Source organism: Chelonoidis abingdonii, chromosome 14 (assembly GCF_003597395.2).
Source record: "Chelonoidis abingdonii isolate Lonesome George chromosome 14, CheloAbing_2.0, whole genome shotgun sequence".
Taxonomy (NCBI): domain Eukaryota; kingdom Metazoa; phylum Chordata; order Testudines; family Testudinidae; genus Chelonoidis; species Chelonoidis abingdonii.
This window is the reverse complement of record NC_133782.1, coordinates 8927079-8953534: the sequence shown is the minus strand read 5'-3', so window position 1 is coordinate 8953534 and position 26456 is coordinate 8927079. Positions and strand designations below refer to the sequence as shown.

Sequence of the window (26456 nt, the reverse complement as noted above, 5' to 3'; positions counted from 1 at the left end):
GCTTTATACACATTTGTACCAGCTGAGGATCTGGCCCAAAGACTCCTTGATAAACAGGTCCCTGGATATTCTTAACCTACAGCTTGTTGCTTTCAATATTGCTGCAGAAGTAGGAAGTGAGCAATGTGAAGTTCAGAGCTCTGCCTCATCCACTGTCATCCAGTTTCTACAATCTCCTAAACGTTACAGCTTGGAACCTGGAACCTGAAGAGTTTTTGGAATAGGTATCAAATTTCATTTCCCTTCATCCCCTACCCCTCCAAAGAGCGCAAGTTCAGTCTTCATTTGAGGGTTTGCTTCACATTCACTTGCATAAGACCAGCAACCCCAGGCAGTGAATGCCTCTGCAGATATTAAATGCAGTCAGAACACAGCTATATTCATTCAACATTCAGTGAATCAGTTAGTAGATAAGATTCCTACGGATGTTCCCTCTGACTCTCAAGAAAGTGAAAGAAGCATGAATAGGCTGCTGTGATCTGAAGGAACTTGCCCTACATGTACCATGCGCTGCACCTGAAAAGATTTATTTATGCTGTCAAGAACAAAGCCTCTACCTTTTGAAAAGTGTGACCTTCTCTCAACAAAAAAGTTTTAATAAATACAGTGTAGCAGCAGCACTAAAGTGTAAAGAGCTGCACAATTAAAGAATGACTCTGTGGGTGAAAAAACACTCCCTCGTAGCTAACAAATTGCAGTCATTTTAATACATACACTTCAACTATTAGGAAAAATGACATCAGTGAAATGCCATTCAGATTACTGTGGTAGGAATGTGTGAGCTTGTCCTGTTCTTTGCCCCTTAGGCTGTGTGTTTGGGTCTGCAAATGCCACTTTGCTAAAACTTTAAAGGAAGCATGATGTTACCTGCTAGATGGTATTTCAGCAGGTCTTTTTATTTATCGCTCTTATTGCTCTCTAACGATGACTGACAGCCTTATCTCCTGCAACATCAAAATACCTTTTTAGATTTGGTTGGTTTGGGGTAGGGGGGTTATTCTTCTTGAAAAACAAAAACTCAACATGGCAAAATGAAACAATTTAACTTTTTTCCACCTCCGCAGCTGATCTGAAGTGGAAATGCCAACACTCATAACATTTTCACTAAAAGGAAAAAGCTCTTTATTCCTAATAAAGCATAAAGTGTCATGACTATAGTTTTAGAGCTACATCAAAGTGAAAACCAGGGTATTTACGTGATCATCCTTGCTACACCAGGACTTTTGCATAATGAACCATCCCTTATTCAGAAACTGCAGGCAAAAAGCAGGACAGATTTGTCAAGATGCCATTGATGCCAGTGCTAATTCTCCATTGCTATATAACCAATAGTGATCACAATGCAACAAATCACACCAAAAATCCTATTGTGTCACACGGAGCTCAAAGCCTGAAATTATATAGAATGTCTTTAGTAGGTAACCTCACCTGCTCCTTTGTACATCCTAAGTTTCTCACTCTTATCAAACTGGGAGACTTTCTCCATGCTCTTCACCAGGAGAGTGTGAGAGAAAACTGCCTCTGAATGTTCTTGGTGGGGAAGGAAAGAGTCTGGATTTCACCTTCTTCTTTGAAAACTGTTGAGCATTTTCAGTTAAGACAAAATGTTTTATTGTTGGGGGACAGAGTACAAACTGACCTCAGACCCCTCAGTGATCACTGCTTGTGGCATCTATTGGCCAGTTCCCACCACCCGAAGGCACAGCCTCACAGACAGACGCTGGGCTGAAGAAGTATGTCATTGATTCGCTGCTTCATTGAGTGATCAGTCCACCAAAACAGGGCACAGCATGGGGTTAAAATGCAAGTGTGCCCCCATATTCAGGTGCTTGCCTTACATACGCTGTTACAAAGCTGTTTGTTGTATATTGTATAAACACTTTTTTTCTGCCTAGAACTAAGATTAGTTCGTTAACGCAGTTGTTTACCTGATTGCTGGCTCGTCTTTTTATCTAGCTGTTCTCTTTCCTTGATAGACAAGCAGGCATCTTTTTGCATGTCCCAACACCCAAAATATACATTCTACATGTTACATCCTACAGCATCTGAGTGGTCACCTAGGTCACATTACATTGTTTCTACTCCCTGGTTGGACAACTGAAACTTTTTAAACAAGAGAATAACAAATAGAGCCAGATAGTTAACCTTATACTCACGATGGTGACTAGTTTAGAACATGTGTGTCCCCTTGAACTCAACAGGGCTAATTACAGGCACTGACTTTCTGATTTCCCTGGGGTGCTCGACCCTGACTCGGCCCCAGTCCCTGCCCCCAATCCACCCCTTTCCCTCCACTGCCCGACCCCACTCTGCATCTTCCTGCCCCACTCTGCCCCAGTCCTGCCTCTTGCTGTCCCATTCCACCCCCTCCCCTGAGTACACCTCGCTCTCGCTCCAACTCTTCCTAACCCTATTCCTCTCCCGTCCCACCAGCACCTCCAGCTAAACAGCTGATCAGTAGCAGGCAGGAGGTGCTGGAGGGGGAGGAGCTGCTGATCAGCAGCGGGTGGGAGGTGCTGGAGGGAGGAGCTGCTGATCAGCAGTGGGCAGGGGGTGCTGGGGGGAGGAGCTGATCAATGGGGCCCACCAATGGGTGCTGAGCACCCACTTTTTTTTGTATGGGTGCTCCAGCCCCGGAGCACCCATGGAGTCAGCACCTATGGGACTAATTGTGGGAGTAAAAGAGTTCACATCTTGGCCTACTGGAAGTAGCAAATATAATGCAGTAGGTGTATTCTTGTGAAGAACGTTTGTCCCCCCACCTCCCCGCAACATGTCTTTGTACATGTTCACAGACCAAAAGGGGCATAAAACTGTTCAAACCAAACAGCCAGTCAGAACGCAAATGAATATCCGGGAAGGCTGTTTCTGCAGCATTTAACCAGCTGTGCCCTTCCAGTCTGATCACCAAAGGATACACAAGGTTTCATTTTTGCTTTTCATATCATTACTGAGGGTGCAAGGCCCTTTTCTCCACTGCAAGCCTTGTAAATGGAGAGAGAGTAACTTCCTGCTCAGTAGCGACACAGCAGAGTCAGAACACGATCTCCAAGAGCAGGCGTGGATGCCCCGTGCAGCGAGCTCACTAATGCAGCATTATGTACTCTGCATGGAGATGCTTCCGTTAATGATCTCACTCTTGGCATAACAACAGCATACAGCAGATTTGTTCCCTTCAGTTACATGTATGTGAGAAGAGAAGGACACATTGTAAGCCCCCTATTTTAACCAGCTGTGCTTAGGTAATTTGAGCCACTGTGCTCTTAGGAGGCTGAGCTGTGCATCCCAAGACAAGATGTCAGAGCCATATTTTTGGACAGCCTCAAATTTTGTGCACACAGCGGACAGTTCCTGCAAAAGTGGGTGCACCCCTAATATATAGATCCCAACTGCCTGATTGGCACATTTAAATACTGATGTACACACAGCGGGTGCAGAGTCACTTTTGTGGTGGCAAGCGGTTGTCATGCAAGTTAGAGGCTAAGACTGAAAATGATTTAATACAACCAAGGTGGTATGGCAAAGTGAAGGAGAAGCATCCAGGGCCACCCAGAGGGAGGGGGCAAATGGGGCAATTTGCTCTGGGCCTAGCAGGTGCCCCCACAAGAATTTTTTGGGGCCCCAGGAGCGGGTCCTTCACTTGCTCCGGAGGCCTCGGAAAATTCTCGCTCTGGGTCTTTTGGCAGCAATTCAGCAGCGGGGGTCCTTCCGCCCTGGGACCCACTGCCTAAGTGCTGGGTTTTCGGCAGCAATTCGGCGATGGAGGCAGGACCGGTGCTAGGGTTTTGAGCGCCCTAGGCGGACGGCAATTTCGCCACCCCGCGCGCTGGTCCTGCGGCTCCGGTGGAGCTGCCGCAGTGGTGCCTGCGGAGGGTCCAGTGTGCCTGTGGGCGGTCCACCGGAGCCATACGTGCAGCCGACCGTCCGCAGGCATGACTGCGGCAGCTCCATCCGAGCCGCAGACCAGTGGACCACCCACAGGCACCACTGTGGCAGCTCCACGGGAGCTGCCTGCTGCCCCCTCCGGCGGCGCCCTGACCCAGGGGACACCCTGGGCTGCCAGCTGCCGTGGCAGCGCCCTGACCCAGGGGACACCCTGGGCTGCCGGCTGCCACGGCAGCACCCTGACCCAGGGGACACCCTGGGCTGCCGGCTCCCGCCCGCAGCTCAGACTCCCTCTCTGTCCTAGCAGCAGCGGCTGCTCAACCATTTAAAAAAAAATTGGGGGGTGCTTTTTGGCACCCCCAAATCTCGGTGCCCTAAGCAACCGCCTAGTCCGCCTAAATGGTTGCACCGGCCCTGGATGGGGGCCCCCGCTGCCGAAGGCTCCAAGCCCCCTGAATCCTCTGGGTAGCCCTGGAAGCATCCCAGGTGGCAGGTAACAGAGTAGCCCCATAAGTACCCCAGTCTGGCACATATAATAGTGGTGTGTGTATGATCTCTCATTGGCATGTGTGCTGATCTTCATTTGTGTTTTTCTGTGGGATCAAAATGTAAGTATGCATGCAAAAGTGCTCAGGCTCAACACCCAAATCACGTGCAAGTCAGGTTTGTCTCTGCACATACATTTGATATGAAACATTGATCATTGTGCATGTACAAATAAGATGCAAATAAATTGCTTATGCTTTGGGACATTTGGGCCTGTGTATCATAAGTGTCATAGAGAGTTAAAGAATATATTCTTGGCTTAATTCTGCCTGTGGTTACATGGGTGCAACCCCAAACCAGGGCTGTTGTATGTTTCACTGGACTAGAGAAGAACTGAATGCTGTTTAACCAAATGGGTGAGGGTGAGTCACTCTCACAAATTTGAGGTAAGTGTGGAAGTTCCTTATCTAACTAATGAATGTCTGGGGACATAACCCAGTTTTGGAAAAGAGCGCTTCAGGGATAAAGGCGGTTCTAATGTGAATATCATTTATTATATTCATATGCTGTTAATTCGAGCTCACAAAGAGAAATGTAAATATATTATAGGCAGGACTGGTATCAGTATCTATTATTAAGGTTGCCTAAGAGATCCCATTAGAAGACCCTGTTTTCAGTTGCTTATAACTTTGCCAAGTCTGAGAGGCTGAAATTTTCCATGCTGGATGCCTGCCTCAGGCTAAATTTTTTTGGAAAATTTCAGCCAAAACAGTTTGGCCATTTCTGAGAATAAAGCTTGGGAAAAATACATTGTTTTGCCAATGTTAAAAATGTGGGGTGGGTGGGCTGGGATTTATTTTCTTTTTTGTATTTTTTTTAATTTATTTATTTTTGAATAGTTGTAGCACCCCATGCTTTGGAGAAGAGACTTGAAATTTGGCAGAGGACTGGCCTTTCTGACAAGGATGTGGTTTTTGTCATCCTCATGAAAATCTGTCCAAATCTGGCCACATTATAAACCTCTGAAAAATTGCAGTTTGCACATGCATATAGACTTGTTGGCTATTTGAAGCTAAATTCCTATCAGATTCCATCTGCACTGGGCATACGCCAGCCTGGGACTGAGCAGGACTTTCCCTGCAGTGTCAGCTCTGGGCTGCTACAGTCTGTGCCCTGTCCAGGTCCAGATACCTGAACTGAGATCAGGAAGCCTGTCTTTCCTGTGGTCTCAGTAACCTGCGACTGAGCCCAGGCAATGTGGAGGAGGAAGCTACCTGCTTGAAATGCAGAGGGAACAAGAGATGGACCTGGGTGGGGAAGCAGATTGGGACAAGGAGCCCAAGGGCAGGAGGGCAGAATCTGGAAATGGGAGTTGGGGTGGGGTGGAAGATTGGGACTGGCTGGGCAAGGAGACTCAGACTGAGAGAGAAGGGGGTGGGAGGGAAAGGGAGACAGATCCGATGAGGAGCTGGGGTGCGGAGAGAGAACTGGAAAGGGCAGGGCAAAGAGACTTGGACAAAAATGCAGGGAGTGAAGGGACGACAATGAGAGTGGCTAGGTGCCTAGGAAGGGGGATTGGGGCTGGGAGCCAGCGAGGATGGGGAATGTGAGCAGAAGGGAGGCAACTGAAGGCCAGGGTGGCGGGAAGAGACAGATCAGATGAGAAGCTGGGAAGGAAGGAACTGGCACTGGCTGGGGACAGTGGGATGAAACAAGGACATACTGGCCGAGGAGACTGGGATGAGAAACTTCAGGAGTAGAGACTGAGCCTGACTAGGTGAGGAGAATGAAACTAGGATGAGAAACTGGGGTCGAAAAGAGATGGGACGAGGTCAGGTTGGAGAGGATGAGGCAGAAGGGGTTATGCTCAAGGGAGGATTTGGCAGAAGAGACTATGCCTGCTACAGCACAATCCCTTCCAGAACTTGAAATGGAACCGTAGATCCCAGACTCTCACTTTCCTCTGCTGTCAGCAAATATCCATGAATCTCATGGGCAAAGTGATAGAATTTTGAGATTTTTTTCAATTTGCTTTTTAAAAAACCTAGGAAGTTACACACAAAAACCTACATTAAAAATCATTAATGCTGCAAAGTCAAGCACTCAGAAGTTGGGAAATGCCTGAATTAAAGTTGTCTGTGCAACCTTACGTCACACCCCTCCCCTGTGTGTATGTGTTGTGTTTGTTTTTCAGTTACATGATCACCTACTATTTTCCCACAGGACCCCTGCCTCATTCATTGCACAAGATGGACCTGCTTGCTCTGTGGACACATTGGGGTTTTGTAGAGAAGAAAATTGTCTCATGGTTAAGACAGTTGAATTCTAGCCTGGAGAACTGGATTTTATCCCTATCTCAGCCAGAGAGTTCCTGTGTAATGCTGGGCAAGTCACCTAAACAAAACGTTTCGCAGGTGGACGCGAATTGTGCATTACTCACTTTCTGGGCACCCAACTTGAGACCCTGATCTTTTTTGCAGAAGTATTGAGCACTTGAGGCAGCAGCTGAAGTCAATGGGAGATGTGCTTTAAATGTGTGAAATGCTAAGTCCTCTGAAAAAACAGGTCCTAGGCAGCTCAGATTGGGCACCCAAAATTGGTGAATACTTCTGACTTTACTCCTCTGTGATTTAGTTCCCCATGTGCAAAATGTGAATAATAATACCCCCTCCTTTCACAAGGGTGTTGTGAAAATAAATTCATTAATATTTGTGAAGCACTCAAGCTATAGTAAAATTAATAATTCTGCTGAAATTAATAATTCTGTCTTCAGAGCAAGGTCTGAATAAGGAGGAAAAAAAATATTCAATAGCTGCTCATTAATTGAGCACTATCTGTCTTGTTCTCTGACTGAGACAGAGGTCCTATGGTAGAAATACTCATCCAAGATGTTACATATTTCTGGGCCATTGCTCCTGCTGTTTGGCATTTCCAGTGACATGAAGGTGGAAAGTGTTAGCCCAGTGTGAAGAACTGAGAACTGGAGGAACAAACCACTACGAGGTTTGTCCCGTCACATCTGATTAATGCTCACCCATTACATACTCATTTGCCATCCATATGCTCAGATAAACCATATGTTACCCCAGAGACATACATAAATGAAATAAAGTTTGAGGTTAATATCAATAGTAGCAGATTATTCTGTTTACATGCAGCTATTATACTGAAAACTGGATTGACCTCCATTCAGGCAGGGAAGTGCAGTTTGCATAGCTTGCTATCCTGGTGGGTATGCAGCCCTGAGGAAGGGCAGGCAGCATTTGCGCCACTGGGTTTCTTCACAGAGGTCAGCTCTAAGTTGAAGTCAGGGCTCTATAAGAGTCTCCCCGATGGATGCTGTCCTGGGAATGTTCTGTATTAAGTCTGTGTAGGGCTGAAATGGCCCTGACTGCTATGGAATTCTTTAGCAATGGGAAGATTAGCACAAGCACTTCAGTCAGATACAGAGCCCATATTTCACCTTTTTCTTCCCCCTATGGAATTTTCTCCACTGGCCTCAGTGTTTCTGTGGTTTGAATTCGGGCCTAGCATTCCCTTTGTGTACCTAAAACAAGCAAAGCCAGATTCTCTGCTAAACCAGGAGACTGAAAGGGCTGCCAGGGAGCCAGTTGCAGCTCTCTGAGTCTCTGACCAACCTCAGGTGCAGATTGGAGGCCGTTCTAACTTGATCCTCAAGGGACCATCTACCAGCTGGGGATTACCAGAGTGTATCGCAGTCCAGCCACTCGTCCCTGCCCACCTCTCTCTGCCTCTGAACAACTCTCTCTAGCCTCAGTGCACCCCTCTGCTGGGCATGGGGGTCTCAGGGAGAGAGGCATAAGAACCAGCTACACCCGTCTGCACCTGCTGAGGACTCCCTCGTTCCAGGGGAGGGTTAGGATTTGGCAGTCGGTCTCCACTCCCTTTGTGCAAAGGGTGTGGAACACAGCACAGAAATCAGTAAGTTCTCAGCACGGTGGAAGAAATATTAGAGAGAACTGATAGTGGCCTTTAGTGTCAGCACTGATAGAGGATCAAGTCTGATCACTGTCATATTCTGAAGGTATCCTCTCCAGCCCAAGCTCAGGAAGTTTTGGCTCCAGTACTAGGCCTTGTAGGGAAGAAGGTTCTAAGAGGGATGCTCAGGAATCCTGGGCAAGGCTGAGGATGAGTGAGAACAGACAGATTTGAAATAGTTCCCCTGGAACCAAGAGCCAGGCCAAAACTGAATTCATTAACAAATCTCTGCTTCCCATAGCATATCAGTGCAGTGTCTTCTGCTTTATGGGCCCCGTCCCTCAACATATCTTCATCCGATGAGCTACAGCCCACAGAACGGTGGGTGGAATGTGTATAAATAGTTTTTCTTAGTTTGATATATTTAGCAAAAGGCAAGTGCAGAGGAAAATGAAGTATTAATGAATATGAATTAAGGGGACTAGAAGGAGAGTTTGGAGCTGGAAATACATTAGCTGAACAGTTCCAGAGCCTCAAATAGTGTTGAAGTAAGAAGTTTTAATGTGCCTCCTTTCTTGAAAGCAGCATGAGTCCCTGCGCCAGTGCTTGTGGGTGTTCTGAGTATCAGTCTACGTGAGTTCCTTTTATTTACTAAGGAAGTGTTGGACCTGCCTGTCAAGAAATCATTTAGTAATGGGAACCCTGCACAAGCACTTCAGTCAAACACAGATTCCAATATTTTACCTTTTGCCATTTTTCCTGCATGGAATTTGTTTTTCCCTTGTGGGCATTAGCCTCAGCCCAGCCTTTCCGTGGTTTGAATTCAGCCCTGGCATTCCTGTTTCTTACATATAACTTAGGGGACAGAGCCTCAGCTGGTGCAAATCAGTGTAGCTCTATTGAAGTCATTAGAGTTTCGCCAGTTTACACCAGCTGAGACGCTGGCACTCAGCCTCTAGATCCAGTCAATAGTCATCACATTAGAAGACATATTAGAGGGAATTAATATACTTCTAAATTAATAAATTATGGCAAAGCGTGTTTTAATGGGCAGAGGTGTGATCCTGCATAACTCAAGCCTCCCTGGTGTATGGTTAGAAGCTACCCTCATAATAATTACAGAAACGGTATAGAGATTATTATTACTTGCAGTTCAATCAGTTATGCCAGGTAAAGCATTTTTATTTCCTCTCACTTCTAAGAGATGCACTGCTTTTGTGTATGTTGAAATGAGAGCTACAGCCACCCGCTGGCAAAACATACCTTTGGAAATGTGTGAGTAACTGTAAAGCATCATGCGCGACTAGCTTTCAAAGGCGCCAATGGGAGCCAGAATGATTTACCGAACCAGCTTTAGTACCTTGCGCCCCAACCTTCCCATATAATCTTATTTGAGAGGAAAGTAGGAACGCTACAGGCTCAGGCATCCACTGAGTCTGACCCAGTTACCTAGCCAGCAGCTGTAAATGCTAATAACTCTGTTAAGTACCTGTCTAGTTCCTTTGAACATGGCTACGCTTGTTGCTTTTATAGCTGCCCTTGGTGGGAGCGGTTGCTGAAATCTGAATGCTACAGTGGGCCAGGTCTACGCTACAAATGTCTAGTAGCATAGTTCTGTAGGATGGGGTGGGAGGAGATGTGAGCCCTGACCGACAGAGCTGTGCCCGCAGAAGCCCCTAGTGTAGACACAGTTATACCAGCAAAACTGCACTTTTGCCAGTATAGATTATTTTGCTCGGGGGGACTGGAGTCAGCTGTGCTGACAAAAGCTGCATCCACACTAAGAGCACCTTGCCGTTATAGTATACTGGGCAGGAGCAGCAGAAGCATCTTAAAAGTGGAGCAGGGGGTCAGAGGCACCCGAACAGTGGCCCTGCACCACCTCAAGGGCCTACCCCTTCTTCCTTTCCCTGCCCTCATGCCACCCATTCCCCCGAGGCCCCGCCTCCACACCACTCCTCCCCGAGGCCCTACTCCCATGCCGTTTCTTCCTAGGGTGACCAGATCTCCCAATTTTATAGGGACAGTCCCAATTTTTGAGTCTTTTTCTTAAATAGGCTCCTATTACCCACCACCCCGTCCCGATTTTTCACATTTGCTGTCTGGTCAGCCTACTTCTTCCCACTAAGACTCTTCCCCCCGTCTCCATTCCACCCTATCCCCCCCCTCCCCCACGTCGCTTGCCCTTATCGCTGGTAAAAAGGAGGGGGCAGGGCCCCATGGCTCCCTCTGTTCCGGCGCCCCTGATACTGGGATAGTTAAACATTGGCAAAGTCAGTCTCCTTCCCTTCTGGAAAATACTGAGCACTTGAACAAATCTTAGAGAAAAATCCTTCCTAGTCTTTCCAGTTTTTTTTACCCTGTTTTCTTATTTCCCAGAATTTCTAAGGGCCAAATTCTGACCTCATTTACACAAGTGTGAATCTGGAGTAACTTTGTTTGCTGAAGTGTTTATTACTTTGGATTTACACCTTTGCAACTCACAGCAGAACCTGGCCCTACACCCAGAAATTAGATTACACAGTGATCTATGATACTGTCCCCATTCTAAATCTTCCAGCTTTCCACCAGTAGGTGGAGTTTATTCTTCACATGGGGTTATCTTGTGTGCTTGTTTGTTGTAGGCTGTCGATTACGAAATGAACAGGGCTTTCATGCTGACAGTGATGGTGTCAAACCAAGCTCCACTAGCAAGCGGAATCCAGATGTCCTTCCAGTCTACAGCAGGAGTCACCATTTCAGTCACGGATATCAATGAGGCACCCTATTTTCCAACGAATCACAAGTTGATCAGGCTGGAGGAAGGGGTGCCCACGGGGACGGCATTGACAACATTTTCAGCTGTGGATCCTGATCGCTTCATGCAGCAAGCAGTAAGGTGGGAAACCAGATGTACAAAGGAGGTAGTATAAAATCAAGAGCAAGAGTTAGGATATAGAAGGCTGGGGGTATGCATCAGTCAGAGCAATCAAAGCAACAGTGTGCACCAATCAGAATCTACCGCATAAACTATCCTATATAATGTAATTATAATACCTGGCACTTCTCTAACACCCTCCATCCAAAGCTCTCAACACTCTTAGCAGCCTTTTAATATTCAGGACCATACCAATGGGTGAGATTCTGAATGGGGCTATTTGTGGAGTAAGACACTGTCAGACCCCGCCTCACATAAGTGAATCTCAGAAAGGGTCTAATCCTGAGCAATGCTGAGAGCCTTCACCCATCCCCACTGAAATCAATCATCATTTGAGGAGCTACATCCCCTTATCAGTATAAAACGTATTTATTATTCCTCAGATCAAGGCCCCACCATACTAGGTACATGTGCATGATCATAGACAGTCCCTGCCCCAAAGAGCTTACAGTCTAAATAGACAAGACAGACAAAGGGTAGGTGGAAAGAAGTAATATTATTCCAATTTACAGGTGTCACAGAAGGATTAAGGGCTAGATTTTCAAAGGTATTTAGACACTTAAAGATGCAGATCGGCAGGATTTTCAAAAGGGCTTATCTGTATCTTCGGGTGCCTAAATACCTTTGAAAATCCAGCTCCAAGTGTCTTGTCCAATGTCACAAAGAAAACATGAGGCAAAGCTGGGAACTAAATCTACTTTTCCAGAGTCCCATTCTAGTGAATGAATCACAAGACCATTCTTCATCCCCCTTTCAGGAGCACCTGGGCACCTCCCAGATGCATGTTCAAATTCCACTGAACTTTATGGGCCTGACTTTTAAAACAGTTAGGCTTGCATCATACACTTGATGCTCTGCATAAACAAAGTAGGCCAGTGGTGGGCAACCTGTGGCCCATCGGGGTAATCTGATTGCGGGCCACGAAACATTTTGCAGACATTGACCGTCCACAGGTACTGCCCCCCGCAGCTCCCAGTGGCCGTGGTTCTCTGTTCCCAGCCAAAGGGAGCTGCAGGAAGTGGCAGGCCTCAGGGACGTGCTGGCTGCCGCTTCCCGCAGCTCCCATTGGCCGGGAACAGAGAACTGCGGCCGCTGGGAGCTGCGAGGGGCGGGGGGGGCAGTGCCTGCGGACCGTCACTATCTGCAAAATGTCTCCCAGCCCACAGTTAGGTTACCCTGATGGGCCGCATGCAGCTCACGAGCCACAGGTTGACCACCACTGCTTTGAAGGGTCTTCATTTCTCTCCCTACCCCTCTAAAGTCCATTTTGAAGTCCATAGAGGAGAACAATTCCCATTCCAATCAAATACTCTCTATGATCTGTTTGGACTGTAATCCAGAATGAAAATTGGTAGGTGTAACATTCTCCTGTTTTTGGGAGAATGATAGGCTGGTCTGAGCCATTCTTCTGACTGCCTGACGCATACATAGGACCTTGCATGATCTTCTCTAAATATCGACAGCAAGTTACTTGAGCAGTTCTTCATAGCATTCCCAGGACACACATTTCATTGAAAATTTGGATCCAGCAACACACTATTTTTAAATGTAAGTGTATCTCTCTCTTACCTGGGTTTCATCAGGGCTGAGTGACTCCATGGCTTTGCAAGAAGCTACAAAATATTGTTAGGCTCAGTAGAGACTTTCCCTGGCAGTTTTTGTGAACAATGCAAAATGATGTTTTGGTTTGTTTTTGTCTTGTCTTCCCAGCTGGCACTGCTGAGTTAGAACAAAAAAAAACTGCTAGAGGGTAAATATTCAAAGCAGTGAAATGAATGGGAGATACATATGTATACACTAATCTCCTAAACAGTTTTCAGTTAACTGAGAACAGGATCCAGCCACTATATCTTTGCAAGCAGCCTTTATAGTCTTTTATTAAATATAATTTTCCCAAAGAAAAGATCCGGGCTTAAGAACATCCCCTAACAAGCCACAGCTTTTGTTAGTGCTCATAGCCTATGTCACATTTCCAATGATCTTCTTTAGCTACAAACGAATCCATAAAGGCAGCATTGCAGGCCAGATCACTGATCATTTTCAGCAATGAAAGGGCACAATGACAACAATTATATTAAAAAACAATCGCCTTAAAGCACATAGCTCCATGCAACGTAACAGTTTCGCTTGGCAGGGGCTTGTGCAGACAGTGTATTGTTGTTTGAGTCCAGACTGGACTCAGGCTGCTCAATTTTCACTTTGAGTTCCAACTTCAAACAAACCAAAACCTGGAAGTGAAATTCATGGAGTTTCTCCTGCCCACGTTTCAGGGGACCTTGAATTTTGTGGAATGTTGATGCAAAAACCATCAATAAGCCCAAGCTGTCTCTAAAATAAGCCCAGGTGTGTTTGCTTATGTCAATAACATATAATATGGTCCTTTCTCCCGCTCCTGAACACATGAGAGATAACAACGATTCATTTTAACACAAACGCTAGAAAAGTAAGCCAAGTAGAAATCATGAGCAATAAAGAGAGATTTTAAAAGAAAGTGCCTCTGTTTAGAACCATTTGGAAAAGGTTTGACTGGAATGTGCCAAGCTCTATAGAGCCAACCCAGCAGAATGCTAACAAACTTGAGCTATGATAAATTGGCAAAGAGAGTATGTGGGTTCTGGGACTTTGGGTGCAGGGGGGTGCTGCAGCACCCCCTGGCTTGAAGTGGCTCCCATTATACAGGATTTACCGTTCGATTCAATGACTCTCAGCACTCCCAACTGTAGAAATTGTTCCAGCACCCGTGGGGGAATAAATTCCACAGTTGGGGGCCCTCCAGCTGAGACTGCCCTGCCTCTGCTCCTACCAGAGCAGCCCTGGGGATTGCCAGAAAATGTGCCTCAGATGAAGCTGTGCTGAACCACCTGGTCCGAATTTCAAGACTGCAGTGCTATGAGGAACTCCGGGGACCCCTGCATGGTTCCTGGCTTTACCATGAATCTTTCCGCACTGATCTAGTGAAAAAGAATGAATTTGTTTTAATGCTCTTCTCGGATCTAGTACGACCACGTTGTTTAGCTAGATATTTTAGGGCCGATCATTTGCCCGTATACTGGCAGGCAGTTAAGTAAGCCTCATAATACCCCTGAGATACATAGGTAAGTGTTGTTATACTCATCTTATATGTGGGCAAACTAAGGCACAGAGAAATTATGTGACTTGCCGAAGGAGATGCAGTGTCTCAGAGCCAGAGCCAGAAATAGATTTTCCAATTTCCAGTCATGCGCACTAACTACCAAAATACACTTCCTTCTGTGATTGCCACAAAGTATTATTCTTTGTTCTCAGGACTATATTAACCCTATCAACTTCCATAGGCTCTGAAAGTTTGTCCTGCATGCTATTAAGGTCACAGAATTTCAGCACTTCCATTGCAACTCGTTCTTCTCACAGAGCCGGCTTCTCAGTAGCTCTCATCTCAAATTCCCTGCCTGCCATTACACTGATGCTCTGCTCTCCACATCCAGTGCACAACTGTACCGGCTAACGATGTCCTCACATGCTGGCTAGACACTCTGCACCTGACCGTCCATCTCCCCGTCTGAGATTTAATAGGGACAGTTCCAATATTTGGGGCTTTTTCCTATGTAGGCTCCAAATACCCCCCACCCCCTGTCCTGATTTTTCACATTTGCTATCTGGTCACCCTATTCCCTATATATGCACATACATATACACACACACCTCCCAGCAGCCACTCCAAAATGGTACACCTAAAATTGCTTCAGCCTGGCCTCATGGGCCTATTGGCTAATACAGCTGTGAGTTCCCATCATACACCACTGAGGTAATTGTATCTGGTTCTAATGTAAAATATATTGATTGGCCAGAATGATGTCAGTCTTAGGAGTACCACCTTGTAGTTTTGGTCCTTTCAGCGCTAATTCCTTATGGGATGCCGGGTGAACAGGGAGTTATATCCAGTGTTTCTGACCAATCTATATTGTAGGAGGGCAGAAGTAGGAAATGGGGAAATAATCTCTCCTTTAGTTTGAGCTCTTGAGGAACATACACATGAATGTAGTGACCATTTCGTACTCTAACGAGGGCCCTTTTATCTTTATTAGCAACTTGCTGTAGAATAGGCTTGTTGCCTGTAGCAGGAAGCTGGAGCATAAGTGGCACTTAGCAGAAGGCAGAACCTTTAATGGGAAGGAAATGGGAAAATTGAATAATTGCAGAGGTCAAAAAAAATGGCCAGCAATAGATACTCAATTAGTGTTTTGTTTGTCAACAAAACCAGTTATCCAAAGCTCCTTCAAAACAGGGGTCAGGAGTCCAAAAAACCCTTATTTCAAGCTATATTAAGGACATGTCACTGAAAAGACTGCCATATATTTATTTCCTTTCTCTGTAGATACTCCAAGCTGTCAGATCCTGCAGACTGGCTGAACATTAATGCCACAAACGGTCAGATCACTACTGCTGCTGTCCTTGATCGAGAGTCAGTCTACATTAAGAATAATGTCTATGAGGCCACATTCTTGGCGGCTGACAACGGTGGGCCCAAGCTTCCCATTGTTCATGCTTCAATAATACTCTAATGTGATGCATTAACAGGAATGATGCCCTGACAGAGTTGTCAGTATAAGTTATCTTTTTCCCAGGTTTTATGGTTAAAAATGTGAAAGTGGGACAGGAAATTGCTGGAGTAAATTAAATGTGCACAGCATTCAGAGAGTGTTATTAAGGGAAAGTGAGGGCAAATGGAAAATTGCTTTGGGAAGTTCTGTGTAGCAGTGTAACCTATATCTAAGGAAATACCAAAGGAGTCTGAGCTCCATCTGCTGCAGAACACACCAATCTTCATTATCATCCAAAACCCGCAGCTGAGAACGTGTAGGAAACGTTCCATCAGGAAATCAGAAACAATTGGAGGAAACAGAGAGGATGGTATTAAAAAGAAACTGACTTGTTTTAATGTTAAGATGCTATAACTTTCTTAAAACTGTCTGTCTCATCTCATCTGATCTCTCTCACTCTGTCTACATTTCTAAAGTGACCAGCCATCACCATAGTACCTAATGTACTTTAGTGCTTAGTGACCAGTACAAAGCTTCTTTCTGAGATTAGAGATAAGGTCGGGGAGGTAATATCTTTTATTGGGCCAACTTCTGTTACTGCAAGAGGGGGAGGGATAGCTCAGTGGTTTGAGCATTGGCCTGCTAAACCCCACAGTTGTGAGTTCAATCCTTGAGGGGGCCACTTAGGGATCTGGTGCAAAAATCTGTCTGGGGATTGGTCCTGCTTTAAGCAGGGGGTTGGACTAGATGACCTCCTGAGGTCCCTTCCAACCCTGTTATTCTAAGGGACAAGCTTACGCAGAGCTCTTCTTCAGGCTTTGGAAAGGTACTCAGCACATGACTCACAGCTAAATACAAGGTGGAACAGCTAAGGAGTTAACACATGTTGCAAGAGACCATTCAAAATGACATGGACAGTTAACACCTCTAGTCATCATCTTGAGATGTCAGGCTGAAGTCCTGAGCACTTGTAGTCATTAAAGATAGCACAGCACTTTTAATAAAATTAGTGGTGTCAACCCCAGCATCCTGACCCAATGCAAACTCAAGCGATTAAATTCTTCTGATCTTTCATTTCTCCTAGTTCCAGAGAGAGGCCAGAGATAAGCGAAGGTGGCTATGTTTGGACTACACCCAGATGCTGCCACATTATTATTTAATTTATTATTCCTTTAGATTTGGAGCAGCCACTATGGATGCCCATTCCAGCATCTGGGGACTAGATTCACAAAAGTATTGAGCTGTTGCAAGGATAAGCCTCACTTTTAGGCACCTAGAAAATCACAGGAACACACTGTGATTCACAAAGCCTGATTCGGGCACCCAAGCACCCTGTACAATGAAGGGGAAGAGATAGGTGCCTTAGATTGTGATTCACAGAAGCCAGCACGCTACGCCAGGAGCTGCCTAAGATAGACAATGGATGATGCTGACCAGAGGAGGGTGTGCTAAGCTCACCCGTCTCCCAGAGTTAGGAGCCTAAGAGCAGGGGGGAAGTTAGTTAAACAGAAATCAAACGGTACAGTGCCAAAAGTAAAATCTCTGCAAGCTGCATGGAAACACCATAATAGAGGCTCAACTTAAATGTGTACCCCACATTAAAAAACACTAAGAGAACCAAAAAAGTGACACTGTAGCCTAATAAAGTAAAAGAAGCAGTGAGAGGCAAAAAGGCATCCTTTAAAAAGTGGAAGTTAAATCCTAGTGAGGAAAATAGAAAGGAGCATTAACTCTGGCAAATGACGTATAAAAATATAATTAGGAAGGCCAAAAAAGAATTTGAAGACCAACTAGCCAAAGACTCAAAAAGTAATAGCAAAAAAAATTTTATGTACATCAGAATCAGGACGCCTGCTAAACAACCAGCGGGGCCACTGAACGATCGAGATGCTAAAGGAGCATTCAAGGATAAGGCCATTGTGGAGAATCTAAATGAATTCTTTGCATTGATCTTCACGGCTGAGGCTGTGAGGGAGATTCCCAAACCTGAGCCATTCTTTTCAGGTAACAAATCTGAGGAACTGTCCCAGATTGAGGTGTCATTAGAGGAGGTTTTGGAGCAAATTGATAAACTAAACAATAAGAAATCACCAGGACCAGATGCTTTTTACCCAAGAGTTCTGAAGGAACTCAAATGTGAAATTGCAGAACTACTAACCTTAGTTTGTAACCCATCATTTAAATCAGCTTCTGTACCAAATGATTGGAGGATAGCTAATGTGACACCAATTTTTAAAAAGGGCTCCAAGGGTGATCCATAAAAGCAGCAGAGAATCCTGTGGCACCTTATAGACTAACAGACGTTTTGGAGCATGAGCTTTCATGGGTGAATACCCACATCGTCAGATGCATGCCATGACGAAGTGGGTATTCACCCACGAAAGCTCATGCTCCAAAAGTCTGTTAGTCTATAAGGTGCCACAGGATTCTCTGCTGCTTTTACAGATCCAGACTAACACGGCTACCCCTCTGATACATAAGGGTGATCCAGGCAATTACAGGCTGGTAAGCCTGATTTCAGTACTGTGCAAACTGGTTGAAACTATAGTCAGACATATAGATGAACATAATTTGTTGGGGAAGAGTCGACATGGTTTTCGTAAAGGCAAATCATGCCTCACCAATCTCCTAGAATTCTTTAAGGGGGTCAACAAGCATGTGGGCAAAAGGGATCCAGTGCATATAGCGTACTTAGATTTTCAGAAAGCCTTTGACACGGTCCCTCACCAGAGGCTTGTAAGAAAAGTAAGTTGTCATGGGATAAGAGGGAAGGTCCCCTCATGGATTGCGGACTAGTTAAAATATATGAAACAAAGGGTAGGAATAAATGGTCAGTTTTCAGAATAGAGAGAGGTAAATAGTGGTGTCCTTCAGTGGTCTACACTAGGACCATTCCTATTCAACATATTCATAAATGATCTGGAAAAAGGGGTAAACAGTGAAGTGGCAAAATTTGCAGACGATACAAAACTACTCACGATAGTTAAGTCCCAAGCAGACTGCGAAGAGCTACAAAAGGATCTCACAAAACTGGGTGACTGGACAACAAAATGGCAGATGAAATTCAATGTTGATAAATGCAAAGTAATGCACTTTGGAAAACATAATCCCAATTACACATAAAAAATGATAGAATCTAAATTAGCTGTTACCACTCAAGAAAGAGATCTTGGAGTCATTGTGGATATTTATCTGAAATCATCCACTCAATGTTCAGTGGCTGTCAAAAAAGGGAACAGAATGTTGGGCATCATTAAGAAAGGGAGATATAATAAGACAAAAAATATCATATTGCCTCTATATAAATCCATGGTATGCCCACATCTTGAATACTGTGTGCAGATGTGGTCGTCCCATCTCAAAAAAGTATATATTGGAATTGGAAAAGGTTCAGAAAAGGACAACAAAAATTATTAGGGGTATGGAACAGCTGCCGTATGAGGAGAGATTAATAAAACTGGGACTTTTCAGCTTAGAAAAGAGATGACTAAGAGGGGAATATATTAGAGATCTATAAAATCATGAATGGTGTGGAGAAAGTAAATAAGGAAGTGTTATTTACTCCTTCTCATAACACAAGAACTAGGGGTCACCAAATGAAATTAATAGGCAGCAAATTTAAAACACATAAAAGGAAGTATTTTTTCACACAATGCACGGTCAACCTCTGGAACTCCTTGCCAGAGGATGTTGTGAAGGCCAAGACTACAACAGGGTTCAAAAAAGAACTAGATAAGTACATGGAGGATAGGTCCATCAATAACTATTAGCCAAGATGGGCAGGGATGGTGTCCCTAGCCTCTGTCTGCCAGAAGCTGGGAATATGTGACAGGGAATGTATTACTTGATGATTACTTGTTCTGTTCATTCCCTCTGGGACACCTGGCATTGTCCACTGCTGGAAGATAGGATACTGGGCTAGATGGACCTTTCGTCTGACCTAGTATGGCCATTCTGATGTTCTTCTAGCCATGCTCAGCTGTGAACCCTCTTTGGGGTCAGGCTTCTTTTTTCAAGAAGCCAGAGGATTGGGGGTGGAGAAAGGGAAAGAGGAGCTCCCTCATAACTTTTAGCCCAGTGGTTAGGGTACTGTCCTGGTTTCCAGCATCCTGGTTGAGTATCCTATTCACCAGGCTACAGGCATTTCTCTCTCTCTGCCACAAATGGTTCTGTAACCTGCTCCACTGTGGATAACCACTTAGTTATTGGGGTGAGGAAAAGAGAGAGAGCACACGCATGAGCAGGACTCTGTAGTCTGGTGGTTAGAGCACTCACCCAGGATGTGGGAGACCCCCAATCCAGTCCCCCTGCTCCATTGAATTAAGTGTCCAATATAACAGCTTCAACAGGGAAGACAGATGGGGTCTCACCTCAGAATATCCCATAGCCCTATGGCTATGGTGCTCCCCTGAGAGATAGCAGATCCCTGTTCAAATCCTTTCTCTTCATCAGCTGGAGCGGGGACTTGAACTTGGGGTCACCAACCTTCCAGGTGCATACCCTGGGCTAAAAGTTATGGGGGAACCCCCTACCTCTGGCAGCTTTCTGTGAACTTGCCTGGGCAGGTGTAGCATTTGGCCTCTGATCATGCCTATCAGACTGGGCCCCACACATGAGTTAGGTGATGTATGCCTGTCTTCCTTTGGTTTGTGAATTGCTTTGGGGCTTTGGCGGGGAGATAGGTGCCAGGGTGCCTAGTGGGAGGCAGCAGAGTCCAAACATAGCTGCTTAGGGAACTTTTTACCGCAAAAACTTAGGTGGAACCTAAAACTGGGACATAGGCCCCCTAATCTGGAGTTTAGGTGGCTACAGGGCCAGCGCAACCCATTAGGTGACCTAGGTGGTCTCCTAGGGTGCTAACATTTGGGGGGCAGCGACCGCGGCAGCTGGATGTTCGGCCGCCGCGGTTGACGGTGGTATTTCAGGGACGAGATCTTCCGACGCTTCCGTTGGGGGCGCCATTTTGGGGGCAGGACCTTCCGCCGCCTAGGGCACCAAAAAGGCTGCCGGCGCTCCTGGGTGGCTAAGTACTTTTGTGAATTTATGCCTGGGCACCCATCCCATGCTTTAAAATACCCAATACCAGGTTAAAATTTGTGGCTCTGATATCTCTCCGACCCCCATCAGCAGGTTCTCTGGGGCTGCTGAACCAAAATGATTTTGCCTTTCCTGCCCCACCACAGACACCCCCCTTTAAAAGTTGACTGGCAGGGAGTTCTTCAGGCTTCAATGCCTCACCTTCTCTCTTCTCTCGAGCCGTTATTCAGCAACTCCAAGAGCTGAAATCTGAATTAATTCCTTTATTTTGAAAAAATAATGTTCCTGTTCTGGTGCAGCCATCAAAATGTACATACAACACCCCCTGATTTAAAATGCTGTTTTGAGTGCTTCGGGTAATGGCTAAAATTTTCTCTAGGTTAATTGACTCCTTTCAAATTTCTTCCTAAGTTCCATCTGCTGTGTCATCACATACTTATCAAAGCAGGCTTGGGGGTTTTTTCTTCCCTGAAGGAAGAAACAACATTCTGTTAAATCCTTTTGGATATTTTCTGTATGTGATTAATAAGCTGTTCCACTCATTGGACATGACTTCTCCCTGTACTACAATAAGGAGCTGTTCATACAGGAGCAAAAAGTGCAACTTCTATTTAAAAAAATCATAATCAGTTTAATGTTTTTATTGCAAGTTGTTTCCCTTTTCAGCCTCCCCTCTGCTCCATCTAGTTTCAGGGGCTTCTGTGGGGGGTCCTCTGGGGTTGTCTGCCATTACGCAGTGATAAAGAGGGGGTGAATGGTTCCCCAGCACCAGGTCAGTTTAATTTGTTTTCACCAGTATTTGTCAGCTCAGTGTTACAAGGCCCCAGGGAAACGTCCTTGTACATAGGAGGGCACTTTAAAGGCATTTGCCCTTTCCTGAATGGAGAAGACCCATCAGGCAGCAGATCTATGGATACTCTAGGAAATACCTCCAAAGGTACAATGAAATGATAATGGGGAAGCATCACATTTTTTGTTCACTCCAGAAGCTGCTGCCTGTGTCGAGCAGGCTTTTCCAATGCCTTGATGCTGTTAGCTAGAGCAGGCCTTTCAGAGCACGCATTACAAGGAAAAGGAAAAGACAGTGGTCACTCGCACTGTGGCTAGATGTAGAGTTGTCACCTCTACTCTTATGTTTAGAGGTACCAAATCTTTTCCATACCAGCTCATTTCTGTTTTACCTCTCAGATCAAACCAGGGAGCCAGATTCTCCACTGAAGTAAAATGAGCTGTTTTGATTTACACCAGCTGAGAATTCAGCCCAATGATCCTTTTAGGGCATCAACACCTCCCTGCCCTTTCCCCTAGAGTAGCTGAAACAATTTGAAACTATCTGTTGTTTGGTAAAGGGAATTTCTATAAATTGTTTTAAATCGTTATGACTGTTTTAATCTCTCCTGGGGTTGCTCTTGAATGCACTTCAGGGACATCAAGATCCAGCTGAATGAGTAAATGGGCACAGAGCCGCCCACTTGCATGCATAAATCAGCATTTGTGCAGGCACCAGGCGCTTCCATTTAGGCGACCTAGGGTGCCAGGATTTGGGGGGCAGCAATTCGGCGGTGGGGGGTCCTTCCACGGTCCGGGTCTTCAGCGGCAATTCTGTGACGGGTCCTTCATTCGCTCCGGGACTCACCGCCGAAGTGCTCCGAAGACCGGGAGAGCCTAGGGCACCAAAAACCCTGGCACCGCTCCTGGCAGGCACTTGCAAGTATCTGTTTTGCATGTGCAAATGAAGATTATGTCAGTCACGTCTGCATTACTGCCTCCTAGTGTCGGAAGCTTATTTTAAAGACCCTTTAAAAATGTGTCCCTAAAGGTGCAGAAGCACATGCAGAGTCTGTAGTCAGTCCTAAAGATGTGCTGGGCATCATGTAAACAGGAAGAATCACCTACGCTTTTCCACAGACGATACTAACCATGACTCTGTTGCATGTACAGCCTTAATAGCCCCATGGGCTTTCCATCTCTCTGCAGCAAACTCCAGGGCTGATTAAGGATGTTTGTTCTAAAGGGAGACCAATGCAGAGCTCCATGGGTGAAAGGATGGTGTCTGTGATAAAAGGTTGGGAGGGAGAATGAAGGAATCATGGGAGAGGGATTTTCAGGGCTCCACCGGGAACTTTGAGACCCCACAGTCAGTAAAAACAAACAGGGAGCAAGTCCTTGTTTGATAGAGTCCTAAACTTGTTTGATAGAGAAGTCAGCTCATTTTGAGCAACTTATTTGAGCTGATTTTTTGAACAGCTAAACTTGTTTGATAGAGAAGTCCTAAACAAACAGAAAGCATCATGGAATGATGTTTTTATGCCAGCTCTAGGAAGAAGGGACTATGAATTGGAAGTAAAAGCTTAAAAATAATTACTGAGGCAGAGCTGGTTGAGAAAATAAGTGGTGTAGAGGCCTGGAACAAAACCACCTGCAGTTCAGGGGTGGGGGGAAATGAAAAACACTGAACCATTTAAAAAAAAAACGAGCTGTTTTTCTTGCTAGAGGGCCGGTTGTTGATGCATTCAGGGCTAGGAAAGCAGAAGAACCAGACCTTTGCAGAGGATTTCACAGGACAGTGACAGCTTTTAATCTTAAAAAGTAAAACAAAAACTAAGAGCCTAATCCAGATAACTTTACATGACGGAGTCTTACTCGGGCAAATAGTTCAAGTGAAGTGACTGGGACTACTCCTCTGAGTAAGGATTGCAGGACTAGGACCTCTGTGTCAGGAAGATGCACAGCACCCCTGCTACTTGGAACAACGTTTAGAATTGAAAAGGAAGAGGATATATTTAGTGGGACTGTCTATTTTTGCATGGTTCAGATAGAATCATAATGTGTTTTTGTGACAGTGACCATCTGGACCAACACACAGGGGGTTGAACCAAGGACTTCATACCTAAACACTGATGTCTCTCCAGCTTGAACTAAAAACATAAGAATGGCCATACTGGGTCAGACCAGTAGCCCATCTAGTCCAGTATCCTGTCTCCCACCAGGGGTCAGTGCCAGATGCTTCAAAGGGAATGAGCGGAACAGGGCAATTATCAAGTAATCCATCCCCTGTTGTCCAGTCCCAATCCATCCTAACCGGTGGATTACACTTCTTTTCATTCTTGACCCCACATCTGTTTCTTCTTTCTTATTCCCCTCCCCACACCCCAATGTCTTTCTTCAGCCCTCCCCCTCTTTCCTCCCAAACAGAAATTAAGAAAAGTTATTCAATCCCACCCTCCTACTGGTTTGGGGTTGAATAAAATGAGACCCAGATCCTGGGTGTGGTTTAGCAAAACTAAAACCTAAGTAACCAGGTTATGCAGAATGAAACCATTGCAGTTTCAGCCCTTCTCTGGAGAACTGAGCCAAACCTGGAACCATTGATTTGACTGTCTCCAAACTTCGAGGCTTTGGAGAAAATGAGACCTGGACCCTGAACTTTGGCTGGCCCAATTTGGAACGTTTCTGTTCCCCTACCAACTAATTACTATGAATAGCTATCATGTTAATACCAAACGTCTTGCCTTAGGGACTCCTCCCTTCTCGTTAACTCTTCCTCCCTCTTACTGAATGACTTGCCTGCTCATTATGACGGGGACACACTGTAACTACACAATTAACCTGGGAATTGTGTAACAGGGGGTCTAGTGTAAAATCATGGAACAGCTCCATTTTACTCAGTGGAAAAAAACAGCATTTTTCATGAGAACTTGGCAGGTTTTAATGATACATCTTGCAAGATGTCACACAGGGACAAGGAAATCGCTAGGAATCTAAGGGGGAAACAAAAAAAATACCCTCAGGCCTCATCCATGCTTTAGTACATGGGGCTGTAAGGTTTTCCAAAGGCATGGAAGCTAGCATAGTTGTGCATGCTACTTCTTGTGCTGTATTTGTCATTACTCATTTGAATCTGCCTCTTCCATTCAGGTATCCCCCCAGCAAGTGGCACTGGCACACTGCAGATCTATCTAATTGACATCAATGATAATGCTCCTGAGCTTCTGCCAAAGGAGGCACAGATCTGTGAAAAGCCAAACCTGAATGTCATCAACATAACAGCCGCAGATGCTGACATCGATCCAAATGTTGGGCCCTTTGTCTTCGAGCTGCCAAGTGTGCCATCTGCAGTCAGGAAGAACTGGACCATAACAAGGCTAAATGGTAAATGGGGCAGGCAATCCGGAGGACATTTGGAAATCCGGTGCACTGATGAGGACCGCGTACAGTTTCAAACTTCCCTGCTTCTTCATCTGATTTTTTTAAACACATTATGCCCAACATTATAGACAAGATAGCTAATCAGAAATGATTTGTATCAGACCTGTAGCATAATTCTAATTCTGTAGCCAATTCTATTGGCACTTGGCTTTTTTAATGCAGTTCATAATTATGAACAGTTATCAGCAGTGAACTGGGTATAAATCATCCATGATGGCCAAGGGGGAAAAAGCTATTATCAGTCTTCCTTATGTTCCAGTGTAATTGTCATGAGCCACAATCACGATCAATGTTCATTTCTCTGACCATAATTGCTTAAAGGCAGCTTTTAATTTACCATGGAACCAGGCGGGCTAGGTAAGTGTGAAGATTTCCAGTATGTGAAGGATTTTTAAATTGTGGTATGCAACCTCAGTTGGCTCTAATTGGCCCACTTACTGTCAGTTTCCGTGTAGAAGGAAAGAAATGGACGTGTCATGGAGACCGAACTGTCCTCTTATCTTAAAAGCTGATCCCTCAGGCCAGGTTTGAGACACTCTGCCAGGGTGGCATAAGACAGCTGCTTGCCCTGTGCTTGTTCAGTGGCTGAAAAGAGAGATTCAGGCTCGGCCTACACTTAAAAGTTAGGGTGACATCGTTGGTCGGGGTGTGAAAAAACACACCCCCAAGTGCCATAGCTCTGCTGGCCTAACCCCCGGCGTAGACATAGCTGTGTCAACAGAAGAATGCTTCCGTCTATGCAACTGCTGTTGCTCGGAGATGTAGTGTTTTACAGTGATAGCAAGACCCCTTCCATGTGTGTAGGTTGCGTCTCCACTATGGGGTTATGCCGGCATAGCTATGGTACTGTACCTATGCTGGTGTAGTCTCCATAGTGTAGACATAAACTCAGTCTCCTAAACTGCCAATCCAGCACCTCTTGCAGTCATTACATGTGTAGCAACAGAAAGGAAAGGCAGGAAGAAATAAGATGGTAGGATGTCTGGGATAGGGTTGTGCAAAAATATTGGGGCAGGAGAGTATATGAGCAGAGACCCAGTGTAGTGGCCCTGTTACAGCCCAGAATTGGGGAGGTGCAAAGGCATTTTATCAGTGATTTCCCAAATCTCTCCAGCCAGTTTTCAGCATTATCATCTGTGCTTCACTAGTTCCTTGCCATCAATTTTTAAATTCAAGCTACTAACCACTGGTTTACTAACGACATCAAGCAGGGTTAATAGTACAGTGAACTGGCATTACTTTGAAATGAAGCATGCGTGATGCATCTTGTTCATCCTGTTAGTCGTGGCAGGCTGCCCATTCAACAAGACTTCAGGGAAACAGTCTGAAGCTCAAGTGGTTCAGATGTGGAATAGGGTATTGTAGCCTGGTTAGCCTTTTTCACTGAACTAATCTGATAGTGACGTTTCCAGTGTATCAGTATTGTTTTTAGCACCCCTGTCAAAGCTGCAGTCACTTCTCTG

At 45.3% G+C, this 26456-nt stretch overlaps 1 protein-coding gene across 2 annotated transcripts in view; it reads left to right on the top strand.

Annotated features, from left to right (window-relative positions):
- The window catches only part of CDH4 (cadherin 4), a 706159-nt gene that overhangs the window by 652639 nt on the left and 27064 nt on the right, over positions 1-26456 (top strand). For both annotated transcript variants that reach the window (XM_032802286.2, XM_032802285.2), the window contains exons 10-12: positions 10935-11188; positions 15582-15724; positions 24703-24936. In XM_032802286.2, the coding sequence (XP_032658177.1) occupies positions 10935-11188; positions 15582-15724; positions 24703-24936 (631 nt within the window). The remainder of the gene's footprint in view (positions 1-10934; positions 11189-15581; positions 15725-24702; positions 24937-26456) is intronic.